We start from the raw sequence: 16375 nt of genomic DNA, 5'->3' as shown, positions 1-16375 counted from the left end.
CAAAATTGTGGCTGAAACTAGGTGTGTGTGTGTGTATTCTGGATGGTGGTATATATGAAAGTCCTCTCCTCTCTTGAGTACATCTGTCACCAAGAACCATTAGTACACTTTTTTACAGTTAAGTGTGTGTTTATGCGTATGAGGCATTAGCAGATTTAGTGTTCACATCACTGTTATTGAAGAGGAACACTTGAACCTGCCGAGCTGTGCAAACACAACAGTGTGTATTTATATATATATATACACACAAATCAGCCAGTAGATAAAAACTTACCTTCTCTCAGCTGCACTGACCACGTAGGAGCCCTTCCTTGTTCTTCAATTCAGACTGTAGTCCTGTTTCTCTGCATACATTGTTTGACCCCTTTTACCACATCCTTCAATGGTCAGGACCTCTGCAAATCCACCACAGGGCAGCTATGATTTGGGTGGTGGATCATGCTCAGCGCTGCAGTGACAGTGACGTGGTGGTGCAGTGTTAGTTTGTGTTGTGCTGGTATGAGTGGATCAGACACAGCAGAATTACAGTGTTCCTGTATGGTTAAGGAAGTGGCTGTAATGTATTGGCTGTTTTAATACACCTGTTAAAATCATTAATGTAACTGTTTCTCTTTCTTAGTCACACTCTTACTCTCTCTCTCTCTCTCTCTCTCTCTCTCTCTCTCTCTCTCTCTCTCACTCTCACTCTCACTCTCTCTCTCTCTCTCTCTCGCTTCATCCAAATTTTCTGACATAAAGCCAGGCAGACTTGTGACGTGGCATCATCTGAAGTGAAGGAGAGCTGTGGAGTGCAGCCGTTCTGCTTCTATGTGTGTGTGTGTGTGTGTGTGTGTCTGAATTTGTGCTGTCCAGATCACTTCCATCAGGGCAGTGTTGTTGAGAACCTGCTTTAAGAGCCAGATGTTAAATGGTGTCTACAAACATTATCTTGCTTAAGCATTTATTCATTTACACATTGAGCCTTTTAGAAAATTAGCAAATTATCTTATAAACTGACTCATAATTCACTCACTCACCCACATACTCACTCACTCATCCACGCACACACCCTTAAATACTCATATAATCATCACTTACTCACATTCTCACTCGCACACATCTACACACTCACTCACTCACATTCCCACTCACACTTACATAGTCATTCACTCACTCACCCACACACATTTATATTCTCACTTACATAGTCATTCACTCATACACCTCTACGTACTCGCTCACATTATCACACACTTATTCATTCACACTTACTTTCACTCATTCACTCACACACCTCCAAGTGTAATCACTCCATAATCTACATTATCTACACCTACATAATCACTCACTCACACACTTACACACTTCGCTTAATCCTTCACACATACATACTTATTCACTTGCATATTCTCATTTCCTCCCTCCCTCCCTCACTCACTCATTCTCATCCATTCTCACAGTTCAGAATCCTACCACAGTGGGCATTTCTCACATACTCGCTCACATTCAGGAACTGCTCCACAATGGGGCGCTGTTATGCTTAAGCTCTGTGTGTTCTTGTGGATATTGTAATTTGTTGTCGTTCTGTTTACACTTCTATTTATTTGTTTGTTTGTGTGTTTTTGGAGGGATGGGGCTGAGACTGTGGTGTTATACACAGTATTATTGTCTTAAATGTAGTGTAGACTGCTTTTTTGTCTAAACTCTAGACCTAACCCCTCTACCAGGGACAGTAAAGGTTTTAATGTTTTAAATAATATTGTTATATATAATATAAGTTTAGAAGCAGGACATTTAAGCATATCAGTAACAGAGACAGACCAATCAGAGGCAACCAAACATTGTGCTGTGTACATAACCGCCACAGCTGAATGACAGCCCAGCACTCTGCATTCACTCTACATCCACTCTACATTCAGTGGTCAAATTAAAGCCAGGTCTTCTGGTTGTTCTTTCTCAATAAAAACACCCCTAGACCTTCATTTGTTGAAAATAAATGCAGAACATATTTAAGTAGCAATATTGGCCAGATAAATCAAAGTGAGATATTTTCCCCAGCTCTACATATTGTTCAACTGCAAAAATCCAAAGGAATGCTTTTTTTTTTTTGCTCTCTCTCTCTCTCTCTCTCTCTCCCACTTCCCCCCTCTCTCTCCCTCTCTCAAACCCCCCCCCTCTCTCTCAATCTCTCTCTCTCTCTCTCTCTGTCATATATTGTTTATGAGATATATATTGATGAGTGTGTGTATATGTGTGCATGTGCGTGCTCTCATATGTGGTCACCTGTAATTATTTTACCGTCAGCAGAGTGCGGTAATTAAAAGCTTATATCACAGAGTGGTCTTTTCTGAGTGTGTGTGTGTGTGTGTGTGTGTGTGTGTGTGTGTGTGTGTGTGTGTTGGGCAGTGTTTGTTGAATCGTTATCAGTGCGATCTTTGTACAGTGACTGAAAACGCCCCTGAGGTACACAAAGTGAATCGAGGCATTCATGAATGGGCCGCCTTGTAGGAGTTTGTGAATGAGGGGAGGGCTGTGTGTGTGTGTGTGTGTGTGTGTGAGAGAGAGAGAGAGAGAGAGAAAGAAGTGTAGGTGTTAAAATATGGAGTTAATAAGATCCAGAAGGAACATATTCATAATTACACCCGCTCTATTATTAACGCACCTGTTCGGAAGCTGTTCTTGCTGTGGGTCTGTGCTGGGGTTTAACTATCACTGCACTCCTGAGCACATGTCAGAGATCACCCATGGTTTATTAAAGCTGACCTGTAGTGCCTCTGTGACTTTTCTTTCTTTATCTTCGGTTTCCTTTTCTCAGTAATGACAGATCCACTTCCTTTCAGACCCAGTGCTGCATTTTCTTCTCACAGTGGAAGATTCAGTGCTTTTTGTTAAAGATGGAAGCTTTAAGTGGTGTTTATCTGTTGGGGACACTGTAGCCCACCCCCCACCCCCTGGCCTTGTGCGAGTTGTTGGGAGTTCCATTTTCTTTCAAATTTGAATCTTTTAAACTCTTAATATATTATTATTTATTATTTTTCTAAAAACATTCCTTAGAAACCTTCATTCATTCATTATCTGTGACCACTTATCCAGTTCAGGGTCGCGGTGGGTCCAGAGCCTACCTGGAATCATTGGGCGCAAAGCGGGAATACACCCTGGAGGGGGCGCCAGTCCTTCACAAGGCAACACACACACTCACACCTGACTCAGGTCGCGAATCCACCTACCAATGTGTGTTTTTGGACTGTGGGAGGAAACCGGAGCACCCGGAGGAAACCCATGGGACACAGGGAGAACACACCAACTCCTCACAGTCCTTAGAAACGTCTCCTCAAAAATGAATAGCTTATAATATTGGATGTGGTGATTGGAAATGAATCAATAAAGAGAAGTGTCTGACTTATACACAGTACTGTAGGTATGTATGTGTACACACACACGCACAAAATAAGAGGAAAGGGGAGGGTGGAAAAGATGGAGCCTGAGGGTCAGAGGGAGGAAGGGAGAGAAAGGGGGAGAGAGAGAGAGAGAGAGAAGGAGGGCTGGAGTTTGCTGGTGCCCCATTTGCATAAAGAGTAGGGCATGGTGCCCAGTAGAGGAGAAGGGTTGGCAACCTGCCCTGCAGACTGGCACTGGAGGAAGAAAATAATGAAAGAGAGAGAGAGGGGAGAAAGAGAGGGCTAGTGTGTATGTTTGAGAGTGGGCATCTGAGCGGGAGAGAGACAGAAAATGAGAGGAAAATTGAGAGAGATGGAGTGATGGAGAAGAAACCAGGAGAGGAAGTGAAAGTGGAGACGACACTGCATTAGAGCATCCTTTATCCAGACTTCATCGGTTATTACTGGCTTAACCGTCTGATCCTTCTTCTTAGAGATAAACCTTTAGAAACGGAATTATTGTGGTTGCTATACTGTGCTGTGTCATGGTATAATTACTGACTAAATAACCTTCCAGAACCATTCAAGAAGCACTCGTCTACTTACACTAACGCAGTTCAGATCAGAAGCCATGCCTCTGTCATCAGTGCTGATTTCCTGGGGTTTTACTTCAACCTCCCCTTATTAGTGGGGCTCCACAGACGGGGGGTCGGGCTTGTTATTTTTGCTATAGTTTATAATGTCAGTATGTTTGGAGACTATGTCAGTCATATTACACTTTTACAGTTGTCTGCTCTTTGGTATCAGATGGCTTAGACCTTAATGAAGTTTCACGTTTCTATGAAGAAAACAGGTAGATTATAGGTAGGTTATAGACTTCATGAGTAAAGTGTAGATGTTGTAGAATGAACAAACCAGAAACCATCTCCTTGGTAACAGCACTACAGGATGGGTATTATATCATGAGTATATTTTTTACTGGTGTAGATGATAAATATATCGCCCAGCCCTGGTACTGAAAATACAGTGTATTAGGCCCAGTTCTGTAGCCTTGACTAAATATTTAGTCTCATTCAGTTCAGTTTAATGCAGTTGAGTATGGATTATCAGATTCAATGGCATGGTCACATTGATTTAAAAGCTTTAAAAGACTGTGAACTTCTTTCTATGTAGTACTTTGTCTGATGAGTGTAGGCCTGCATTTCCATAGCCCTGTGTGTGTTAGTAACGGTCTGTGATTTTCTCTCACACACAAAAACGTTGCTTTATATTTAAAACGTTATGGCGCCTCAGAGCTCTTAAAACTCAGTAAGATTGCACGCTGTGCTTGTGGAGTCACAACGTGCATTTTTTCCAGTTTACACTTCGTCAGTCAGCACAGTATGTGTGTGTGTGCGTGTGTGTGTGTGTGTGAGCGAGAGAGGGATATTCCTAAGGTCTGATGCCATGACTTCCTTAGTCCAGAAAATCTCCAGCACACTTTTCTATTTCACGCTATCAAATAGGCTACAGTCATGTCTAATCGCAGCCTAATAATAGCGCCTGAAACAGTAGAAGGCTTTACAAGTGTTTCCACATACTAATAAAGAACCTGTTCGTAAATCATATTACATGTAGCTCATAGATGATATCTGTGGACTCACGAACTGACTAAAGGACCACATAAGCTGGGCAGAAAAATAAAGGCCTTCTTTTTGTTTTTGCAGTGGTTTTCAACCTAACCTCAATCTGCCAAATCTGCAGAACAAGGTCTATAACCATAGAAAATAATGTCCGCGTTCTTAGAAAACAACAGAAAGTCCATTGACTCAAAACACACTTACAGTATGAGTCAATGGGAAAACACTTCAGCATCTGTTCTTTGCCTTCTTTATTATGTCTATTGCTTTCTTCTGTTCTTTTACTAACTACAGAGAAATGTGGGGGAAAGGTGTCATCTGTGGTAATCCACCATATGCTACAGATGCATCAGACAGACATTACGGTAACAGTGCTGGACTATGGCTTAAACAGAACAGTTATCTCTGAATTTAGTTAAAATGCAGTGTCACAGGCCCACGTTGCCACGTCATGACCTCTGACTGACACTTTAATAAAAGCATGGCTGAGTGCAGGGATCTCTAGGCTGTCTCTAATTTACCCCAGTTGCCTTATTAACAAATTACAAATTGAATCAAGATTTTTAGGAGCACTGACACATACAGCTCTTATGAAGATTTTTTTGTAACCCATTGTTTATTTTAAATACTATGCACTTGACTTTTTTTTGTGTGGCAGTGAAAAACAAATATAGCAAGAGATTAATGGCAACCGAGACCATTTAACATATTTGTTCATTTTATATATATATATATGTGTGTGTGTGTGTGTTTATTTCCTGGGATGCTGAATTAGTTTGACTTAGGGTCTGTCTGGTAGGTTGTCATGGTACCTTACGATTAACTGAGGTACAGGTCACTGCTTCAGTGTTTCAGATTTAAATAAAAAAAAAAAAAGGTTACATTGAAAATGAATTAATTATATTTCCTTTCTGGTGGGTTAGGAGTTCCTTTGGTGTCATTTTAATTAACAGAGAAATAATAGGTTTGTCAAGTTTGTAAGATGTAAGAAGCACTTAATCAGGAAAATTATATTATTAAGTTTATTAATGTTAACTTCAATATTGTCTGCTGCTGTGTTCTCAATTTATTCGGAAAATACCAGTGTATTGAGTCGTATCAGGCCTGCCCTGTTTTGTAGGCTATTAAAAGTCGCTTAAAACCCAGATGTATAAAGGAAAGGGAGCAGGGGGTCGTGTTGAGACGCGGCCACGGGGTTTTGGTTTTCCGCCTTTCGCACGTGCGCTGCGGTTTGCGGTGTAGTCGGAGGTAAACTGAGGTAGCTAGCGTTCTGCTAATCTGAGGTAAAAACCGGGTGATTTAAATCATGTTTCGTTCTCCCTTTGCGTGTTTCCACTCGTATAGCTTTCATCTGTAACTGTAATTCAGGCTGTAAAGAGCACACACTGATTTTGAACGAGGAAAAAAAAAAGGTGTTCCTAAAACACCGCGTCACAAATTAACTCCTAAATGGCCCTGTATTAAACCTGAAATGCGTCGGGAAATAAAAAACAACCCAAAAAACAAAACCGAATGTTAGGAATCATCACCAATTTCATGCTATCAATTTTTGGCGTACAAGCACAGGGGAAAATAACCCCTTTTTTTTTATTATTTAGCCTACAGGCAACTGCGCGTTCCCACAGAATAGATAATTGACACAAATTTAATCAGTTAAAAGGCCAAAAATATTTTATTTACTTGTACGTCTGTTTTCTATAAACTGTAGTAAATAAAAGCTGATGAGTAACATTTCTCCCCCTCGTGTCTCTCTGGCCAGGTGGGTTTCAGCCCCAGGCTCCTGCTGTTGATTCTGTCCAATTTGAGTGGACTTTAACCTCCCAACGAATTTAATGAAGTTTAAAAAAAGCCCAAAATAAAAACAGCTAATGCTTTATATTGCTTCAATTGGCTAAATATGACAGGGCAAACATTTCAGACCTTAACACATAAATCTGTTCAGAGGTCCAATTATCACAGGGTAATGGTCTGAGCTCCTGGAGTTTATGTGAACAGGTTGTGGACTGTTTTATGATTGGGAGGAAAGATATCTTTTATGTGGTAACTAAGATTTAATTTTTCTTACTGTAGACCATAGCTGAGTCATCTTGTCACGTCAAATATGAATAATAATTAATGTATTTTTTTACCATTCGTTTCTGTTTATTTAAATATTTATTTTAATAAGATTTTATTCCTGGATCTGTGGTAAATTATAAATGTTTAATAAACGTGACAAACAGCAGTGGTGCTAGGTTCGTTTGTGTTTGTGAGTGTAAGGAGGAAAATGCTCTATTTTAAGGTGAAAGGAACAATGTAGGCGCTGTAGTCAAATCGCTGTTAAACGTAGTGTTATTTTACCCAGGGTCGGTTTAGTCAAACATTAGCACGCTTTATTATATTTAATAAGTATAAGTTTACTCCTGCTCATATAATACACGCTGTTTACTTAATATTTTGGAGGGAAAAAACATATAACATGGGGCCTGGGCAAAATTTATGACACGGTTTAATTTTCCATTTTGCTCCCCGATATTTGACCAGGGGGGTCCAAACTTTTGCAGAAGGCTGTGTGGTGAAGACAGACCTAATGATGCTGGGGTCGTTTATATTCGTTCATGGGAGGGAAACTATGTTTATCTGGTTAGAGAAGGTAAACTATGCAATAACACCAACATTGTTATGAAATATAGTTCCAGAGACAGGCCTTGTATTTTTTCATGCTGTGTTTTTAACGTGCCGTCAGAGCGGAAGAATCCACAAATGACCTGGCAGCTCCGCGCCTTTAGGCCTCGGCGCCATTGTAAGAAATAAAGGAGGAAATAACTCAGTGAATAAATGAATACATGAATAAATAAATGAATCAATGCACTGCAAATGTAGAATGTTGGAACCGTTCGGCGTTCCATTCAGAACGTTCCAGAACGCGAATGAGGCGCGCGCGGACTCTCAGTACGTATAAGCGCGGGAACATTTTCCCGCCTCGCTCTCGCAAAGCAGTTTGTTCAGGGAGGACCTGTTTGTCTGATTTTTCCTGTAAAAAACACAAAGAGAAAAAGAAGAGATTTTCCGTGTGGAAAGTGCAGGATGAAGGCCAACGGTAACGGACAGGCGTTTACAGGCCCCCGCTGCCTCGTTTCTCCCTCCGCCAGCTCTCGGTACCTCAGTTTGCTGGGCTTTGTATTTTACTCTCATAGCGTTACTTGTTGGATACTATTTTCTGGACTCAATGAAATGTTGAAATATTTCTGTGGTCATTCAGGTGTGTTTGGGCTTTTCTAACACTGACCTTGTGAAATAAGCAAAAAATATAAGTAGTGAGTAAATCTTTAAACAGAATTTTTAAAACCGTGTACCTTGGTATCACATTAAATCATTTATATCATCAACCAAGTTATTTTCATTCAATGTGTGTATGTTCAACTTTTATAATTTTTTTCCCCTGAAGCCTGATGTACACATTTTAAAGAAGTCAGTACAAGAAACTTGCCTTTATGTGCAGTTTAAAAATTGGCACACCAGTTAATTCTTTACAAAGGCCAGTTTTACGCCATGTTTACTATAAAATGTGTTTAATTGTTAAGGGTTACACTTGTAATTTTAATACTCCTTGTGAATCCAAAATATAATTCAGAAAATTTTTGGATTTATTTATTTATTCATTATTATTATTTTTTTAATCTGTGAGATTTTTATTTTTACAGGAATGAAATATAATTCATGCTATTCTTGTGACTTTTTAATTTACAGCTGTAAATGAACACATTTAGAACATTCTGGATTAAACAGCAGTTTGGAATCAATACAAGCCTTTTATCTGCTCTTGGCAATATTTAACTCATTAATGTCCTTTTAAAAAAAAAACTGAACACTATTGAGGAATATTTGAAATTTCGCAAAACATGAGTATCATTTGAGATTTTATGAATTAATTAGTCATTTTAAAATCAGTTTTAGTATTAAATTCATCGCTGCACACGGTCTAATCGGTTTTGACCAGTCTGAACAGGCACAGTGCTGTGATTCCTCACCATATTTAATTTTGCTGGACATGAATGAGTTAATTCTACTAGCTCCCTTATTCTTTATGGGTTAGTTTTAAATTATCTCCTGCCTTGACTGTTATTCTGCCTGTTATTGTTAGGAAGACAATAGACTTCTGATCACAAGCACTTCATTGGAGCCTGGTTGGCCCGTCTTATAACGTATATGAACTATAAATGAACTTCTGCCTCTCTGATTTGTAATTTTCATGTAAGGATAGGCTTTTCAGTCAGTGCTACAGGCGTGAAGTTACCGCCATAGAAACAGTTTGGCATTTTAAGAATTGAAGCATTGAATTGTTTTTGCGTTGTTAAGGCCTGCAGCTTTTCATGGGCTCTATTCAAGGACGTCTCTGATTGTTCAGAATTGCCATTTGCATTCGTTCGACTGTCTTATTCATAAATACAAAAATGCAACAACAAAAAAGTGCAAAGATTTTGGCAGTTGTGTGTCTAAAAGCGAGCCGTCAAGAGTACCCCCCATTCCCCTTCAGCCAAGCCACCCACATGATTTTTACTCCGTTTCTGGCAGGCAAAGCGACACACACACACACACACACACACAGAAGAAACAAGCAGCCGGGCGAATAAGCCTTTCGTGCTGAATTTTCCTCTATTCTTTTTCTCGTCAAACTTTTATCTGCTGTGCGTTCCTGCCTTGCTGTTTTGTGGCGAGGGGGAAAAAAAAACACACCCTTAACTTGTGCTAAAACAAAGGTCACTGGTGTCGACGTGTGAGTGTCTCCCTGAGATAAGATGGCCTTTTGTGTATTAAGAGTTTGAATGTGAGAGATACACTTGAACCGTGAGGGAAGGAAGCATACGCAGCTTTAGAAGCACAATGAGTAAACTCAGGAAAAACAAGGTTTAAGAGAGTTTAGGGTTCACTCTTCAGCTCCACGTATTTTGTCTTTCAGAACAAAACGCCTCCTTTGGCAGTGTAGAGGAGGCAGATATGACAATATATTATAACTTTTCCAAAAAATGACATCAGCATATGTTTCTCTGAGTATCTCAGGGATATCATCAGTGCCTCTAGAACATCTGGTTCTAGAGCCTTGATTTATTCCACAACGCTGGGCAAGAGCATGCATATGTGGTTGGAATTTTCCAGTTGTTTTAAGTGGGTTATTTCTGTAAAAGTTTAATTTTAAATGTCTTAGATTTTTCTTAATAATTTTAAAACAAGATCGCCCCTGGCACATTTCACCAAAACTCAGGAGAAATAAATATTGTGATACACACCATGCAGGAATACACACGAATACTGGATTTCATAAAAATATCCAGTCTTGTGAAGTATTTAAAGTATCCAAACTCTTATATGGGCCTTCAACTAAATTACTGCAAATGCATATGCTTGAAAACAAGAACGTAAAACCTTCATTATATCGGAATGTACTAAAAATAGCTTTAAAAAAATCCTCAACACATTTCAGTGTATCTGTTTCTACGGCTCTCCTTTAGGTTTAATAGGGTAACTCAGACTGGGAGAAAACGAATGAAGATCTGTTTAGTTACTTTAGTGTTTCATATTCAGCTGTTGTAAAGCAGTCCACGGTGTAAAGTTAAATAAACACTAAAATGAATTGTAAGGCCGTAATATTTAATTGGACAGGGGTGATTATGCCACACACAGGGCACCTCTCGCAGTGCTTCGCAGGTGGAATACTTTTCTATTGAAGAGAACACAAGACCTCAGAGAGGTTTTTAGCTCCTCTAGACCTCGCGTTTGATTGGAGTGCCCTCGTCTTTGTGGCTTTTTGCCCCGAGGTGCAGTGGCACCCTGGGAGCGCGACATATGCTGCTTAAACTCGTCGCGGGGATTTAGCTAGATTAGATCTCCTGATCTGAGTCCGCTCATGCTCGCGAGTTGCCTGGTGGATCATCGGGTCACTGATAAGGGAGGTTTATGCTTTTGGCACATGGTTAATGTGAGAAAAAATGGCAAGAATAAAGAAGAACAAAATTCTGAGTTTTATAAAGTGCATTTGATAATGATTTTAAATGGAAAAGTGTTTTCATTTAAACATCCACTTATTTCTGGATGCAGATCTAACGTCTCAGTGCGTGCAGGACTTCACACTGCTTATCTCTCAGAGAGATTTATTTTATTTTATTTTTTAATGCAATTTTGAATGCAGTGTATGAAAGTAACTCAGTCTTTACAGCCCTGTGTGAGGTCTTACACACACACACACACTCGTGCAATAGACTGAAACACACGCACACAAGCTGTTGGGAGAAACTCTGGTTTTTCAGATTTTGGTGACTAATAGATTAGACTAACAGTAGTGGTCCAAAATTACTTTAACTTTTGTGTGTGTGTGTGTGTTTGTGTGTATTGGTGAGGAATATATGTGTCTACCCTGCTTCTTTGTTTGTGTGGTGGGTCTGATGGCAGCTGCTGGTTTGGAGGGTCTGCAGGGATTTCAGCCCTCTGTGTTCACACAGCAGTCCATGCCAAGACTTGCAGAGAGAGAGAGAGAGAGAGAATGAGAGAGGGAATGAAGGAGGGATGGAGAGAGAGAGAGAGAGGAAGAAAATGGAAAGTGGAGAGAAAGAGTAAAGTAGAAGGAAAAGGAGGGGTTAGTGTTGGACGGCAGGATGGTGTGTGTGGCTTCGTGATGATATATGGTGAGTGTTTATTGGCTAAGAGGTAGTTCAAGGTGTGAGCCTTGAAAAAACAGCCTGAATTACCCCTCATTTCCATGTAAATGGATGGACAACGTGAGTACGGAGCTGTGGTCAGTGTGTGTTTTTTTTATGTGCTGTGGGCTGCTGCTGCTGCTGCTGATGATGATGATGGTGTAAAAATGATATAATACGTCTCAATGCATCACTCTTTTTTTTTGGTGTGTCTATATGTGAAGCTGAATTTGGGGGCTGTAGGTTAGGGTGGGTTTTGGAGGTCTATAGGGGGTGGGCTTAGAAGCCGTTAGAAGAAGCTGATTGGTCCTGGATGCTGCAGTTGTGCTAGCTAGCTAGGAAGTTGCTAATTTGGCAAAGTGACGAGACAGGCCAGTGACTGATTCGCATACAGCCCTCCCTCCCTCCCTCTCTCTCTCTCTCTCTCTCTCTCTCTCTCTCTCTCTCTCTCTCTCCCTCCCTCCCATTCAGTTCTTGAAGCGTGCGTATTGGCTGAGCATATTGGGCGACTCTGTGCCAAATAGGTGGGCTCAGCCTGGCACTGGCACACTCCCGGGCGATGGTGAGGAAAAGAACGCTGAGAGGAAGAGAGAGAGAGTGAGTGAGTTGGAGAGAAAAAAGGGGGAATAGAGAAGCGTCAGGCGGGTTTGCCAGCGGTCGTACGCGCGCTCTTCCAACATTGATTTGGTCCTCTGTTCTTTTTTTTTCCCTTCAGCTCTCCATTCGCTTCTCACTGCCCCCCCCCTTGTTGTCATCCTCTCTCTCTCTCTCTCTCTCTCTCTCTCTCTCTATCTCTCTCTTTCTTAGCTCTTTCTCTGTCACGCTTCCACTTTCTCTTTTCCATTCTTTTTTTTCTCTTTCTTCCTCTTGTTTTTTCCCTCTCTCTTTTCTGAGTCGAATGCAGAGATCTGAACTGACATCACTTTTCCAACAATTTTTTTCATATTAGTCTTATTATTATTATTATTATTATTATTATTATTATTATTGATTCTTTTTTGGTAATTTCTTTCACACTTTTTCCATCTGATTCGGCAAAGACACATAGCTACAAATTGTATGTAAACATTTTTTCCCCTTGCATTCTGTTTAGTTTTGGCGTGTTAAAACGTACATTTTATTTGCTTTTGTTTTCTTCCGCGTTGCCGTCCCACATTCGTCCTGACGCTAAATCAGTTTGACATTTTTTCATTTTCTCTTATTCCCTTTTCTTCTCCTCCTGACAGTGTGAATTTCAGGGCTATTGCGTTGCTCAGTGTAGCAGTAATTAGGACGTGGTGTTGACTAGAGCAAAGAGAGGAGCTGCTCGGCTTTTGGGTTTTCATTTTTTCTCAAGTCGCAGTGCAGTTTATGATGAAAGTGCAAAATGGTAACTACTGGCATTTCTGCTGTTTTTTCTTTGTGTTGCACGTCTTGCCTGCATCTGTTTTTGTTTGGTGATTGTGCAGTGTTGTGGTGAAATGTGTTGCACGTTCAAAGTTGGGAAGTGTTGGAAGATGAATGGATGAAATGTGTTATTAACGCAGCTTTATGTGGGACAGGGACTTCACTAAAATTATCACACAGTACAGAACAGTCCAAATCCTCTGTAGTTATTAACCCATGTTCAGTTCTGTAAATAACTAACTGTCTGAAATGTGTTCAGATTAAAACAGGAGAACAAGAACAATCCTGGAACAGAAACAGGGTTTGATGATGTTAACCTGAAATCTGTGGGTTATTTGAATTTAAATTTGGGTGATTTAAATAGGGACTGAATAGAGATAAAGAGAGTAAACAGTGTGTGGGGTCTTATTCATTTTAAATTTGAAGCACACAAAATTATGGTTGTATTTTGAACAGCCTTTTCTTCATTTTTATAATAATTATAATTTATTTAATATTAGGATTCAGGAGTATTTTCTAATATTCATTACTTGTTTGTGTTTATGACTTTATTATCCTAATGATTAGGATATATTTTATTATCGATAAATATATCAACAAATCTTCAAGCAAAGAAGTGGTTTCTCAATTTTTTTCTCAATTCTCAATCCAATCTTTATTGGATACATCATACATTTGAATGTGTGTGTGTGTGTGTGTGTGCGTGTGTGTGTGTGTGTTTCGTGGCTTTCAAGCCTCATCCCTACGCTCGCTCAGTTTGTTTCTGTGGCGGTACGAGCAACATAAACCCCGCTGACAGCGATGCTAACGCCTTCTCTCCATCTCTCCTCCTCTACTCCTTCATCTCTCCCTTTCCCATTCTCTCCCTCCCTCCCATGCTCTCTCTCTCCTTCACTTTCCTTCCAGGATGAGTTCCATCCCTTCATCGAGGCGCTGCTGCCGCACGTGCGTGCCTTCTCCTACACCTGGTTCAACCTGCAGGCGCGCAAGCGCAAATACTTCAAGAAGCACGAGAAGCGCATGTCCAAGGACGAGGAGCGCGCAGTGAAAGACGAGCTTTTAGGGGAAAAGCCTGAGATAAAGCAGAAGTGGGCCTCGCGGCTGCTGGCCAAGCTCCGCAAGGACATCCGGCCCGAGTTCCGCGAGGACTTTGTGCTAAGTGTGACGGGCAAAAAGGCGCCATGCTGCGTGCTCTCCAACCCAGACCAGAAAGGCAAGATGCGGCGGATCGACTGCCTGCGCCAGGCTGACAAGGTGTGGAGGCTGGACCTGGTGATGGTCATCCTGTTCAAAGGCAGCCCGCTGGAGAGCACGGACGGCGAGCGGCTGGTGAAGTCGCCGCAGTGCTCCAATCACACCCTCTGCGTCCAGCCGCACCATATCGGGGTCTCCGTCAAAGAGCTGGACCTCTACTTGGCCTACTTCGTCCACTCGCCAGGTTAGTGAAGACACGAGTGAACGTTCACACACCAGAAAACACTCACGGGGACAGTTCACTGTGGTCAGTTCTGAATGGGCAGTACAGAGAAGCTCATCAATAGGTTTATTCCAAAATGTCCACCTATCTATTACTCATTAAAATAACCCACAACATCAATTCACTGCTGAATGTCAGATCACAGGCCCTTCAGCTGGTCAGTGGGTGAAAAGATGAACACACACAACCAAAGCCAATTGGGTTTGGAAAATACTGATAGAATACATACTTATAGAAATATATATATATATATATATTCAAAATGTAAATGTAAACCTATTTCTGAAAGTTGGCTATAACAGGAGACCTTTAAATATAAGTTTATTTATTTAATTTATGGCACTGTTCATGAGGTAGCATTGATATCACTTCCCATAAACGTGTCAGAAAAAAAGTGAACGTGATCTATAAATCACATGATTTAATTAAATCCCATAATGGACTAAATCCCATTTTGCTCTGCATACTTCTCTTATAAATACACCAGAGTACTGCAAACATTAACTAGACTCAAACCACATTTGGACACAATGAACATAAGTAATTTGAATTAATTACATTTTTTTTAACAGAAGTATGTGGATAAAATGTATAACATGGAAATTAAATGCTAGCAATAAAAACGTATTCGTCATATTGTATTATACAATGTTAATAATTCTCATTATTCGTTCATCTCTTCACTTTAACCCAAATGAATGATCACAGTAGTGGCACACATTATTATGTATTAGACTGTTGTAGGCAGGTTTTCCCTGGACTTCGTTAAGTTATGGTCAGTTAAAGATTTGCTTAAGAATAAAATATACACCAATTTTTGCTCATCTCAGATGCAGTTGATGGGCTGATGTTTAGTCTTTAGTTTAAAAACACAGCGGTGAGGCCAACATTGCTAGTAAACATTGAATAGACACCCAGGTAGCCTTTGAAAACACATGCCAATGTATATTACATTTTTCATCAGACTGAACCTTTATGATGCTTTCCTTTCTTATTTCTGTTTCTCCTTTTAAACACACACACACACACACACACACATTTCATTGCTACTCTGCTATGGTCATTTAAAAGAAAAAGGGATATTTTGGAGCAGTTTTGTTGATGAACTGGTTCCTCAGTGGAAAAGCAGCTGGCGTTTTGAAATGGACTTTGAATAAAAAAAGAGATGAGCGTGTGATCGGCGGGGCTCTGGGGCTCTGTTCTTGGGTACAGACACACGGCACCTCACAGTGTTTTATTTTTCATTTAAATATCTCCTATGTAAAATTACAGTTACCTTATTTATAACATTATAAACAGAGCAGGTTTAAAATGAGATTTACTCCACTGACGTTCCACTCTGTTGTGTAGCTGTAGCATTGTTTCAGTTGAAGGATTGATTCTGAGTGAAAGAAAACTAGTTAAAGTTAAAACCTTTATTTTTTATCTGCCACATGATGTTTGTCAGGTTGAAAAGTGGAACCTTTTTTAACAGTGTAGTGACCGTGTATTCCTCAGCAAGGTTTTATAAGTAGTGTGTGTGTGTGTGTGTGTGTGTGTGTGTGTGTGTGTGTGTGTGTGTGTGTGTGTGTGTGTGTGTGTAAGGGAGAAAGAGAGAGAGAGAGCATGCTGTTGTACTTGGCGTGATACCGCTGTGTTGTGTGTAGTAAGTGGCCAGTCTCTCAGTCGCAGCCCACTATCTCATTGGCAGTGTGTTTCGGAAACGTGTGTGTGTGTGTAGACTTTGGTGTGGTCTCAAACATTCAAAGCCAAATATCACCGCTCACGTTCACGGCCAAACACTCAAAACACACACACATTCAGTGGCCAGACAGACTCTCTTATTATGACTGGAACCAACTCTTCGAGTTCTGTTTTGAATTCCTA

At 40.4% G+C, this 16375-nt stretch overlaps 1 protein-coding gene across 12 annotated transcripts in view; it reads left to right on the top strand.

Annotated features, from left to right (window-relative positions):
* Positions 1–16375, top strand: part of LOC136686865 (nuclear factor 1 X-type-like) — a 125008-nt gene that overhangs the window by 34854 nt on the left and 73779 nt on the right. For 10 of the 12 annotated variants that reach the window (XM_066660911.1, XM_066660910.1, XM_066660909.1 and 7 more), the window contains one exon: positions 13939–14470. In XM_066660911.1, coding sequence (XP_066517008.1) covers positions 13939–14470 — 532 coding nt within the window. Of the gene's footprint in view, positions 1–12877; positions 13016–13938; positions 14471–15580; positions 15727–16375 lie in introns of those variants that run through there. The other 2 variants (XM_066660912.1, XM_066660906.1) reach the window with 2 other exon arrangements.

The sequence above is a fragment of the Hoplias malabaricus genome, chromosome 2, assembly GCF_029633855.1.
Source record: "Hoplias malabaricus isolate fHopMal1 chromosome 2, fHopMal1.hap1, whole genome shotgun sequence".
NCBI classification, from domain to species: Eukaryota; Metazoa; Chordata; class Actinopteri; order Characiformes; family Erythrinidae; genus Hoplias; species Hoplias malabaricus.
Note: the sequence above shows the minus strand (reverse complement) of the source record. Positions and strands in the feature narration are given on the sequence as shown.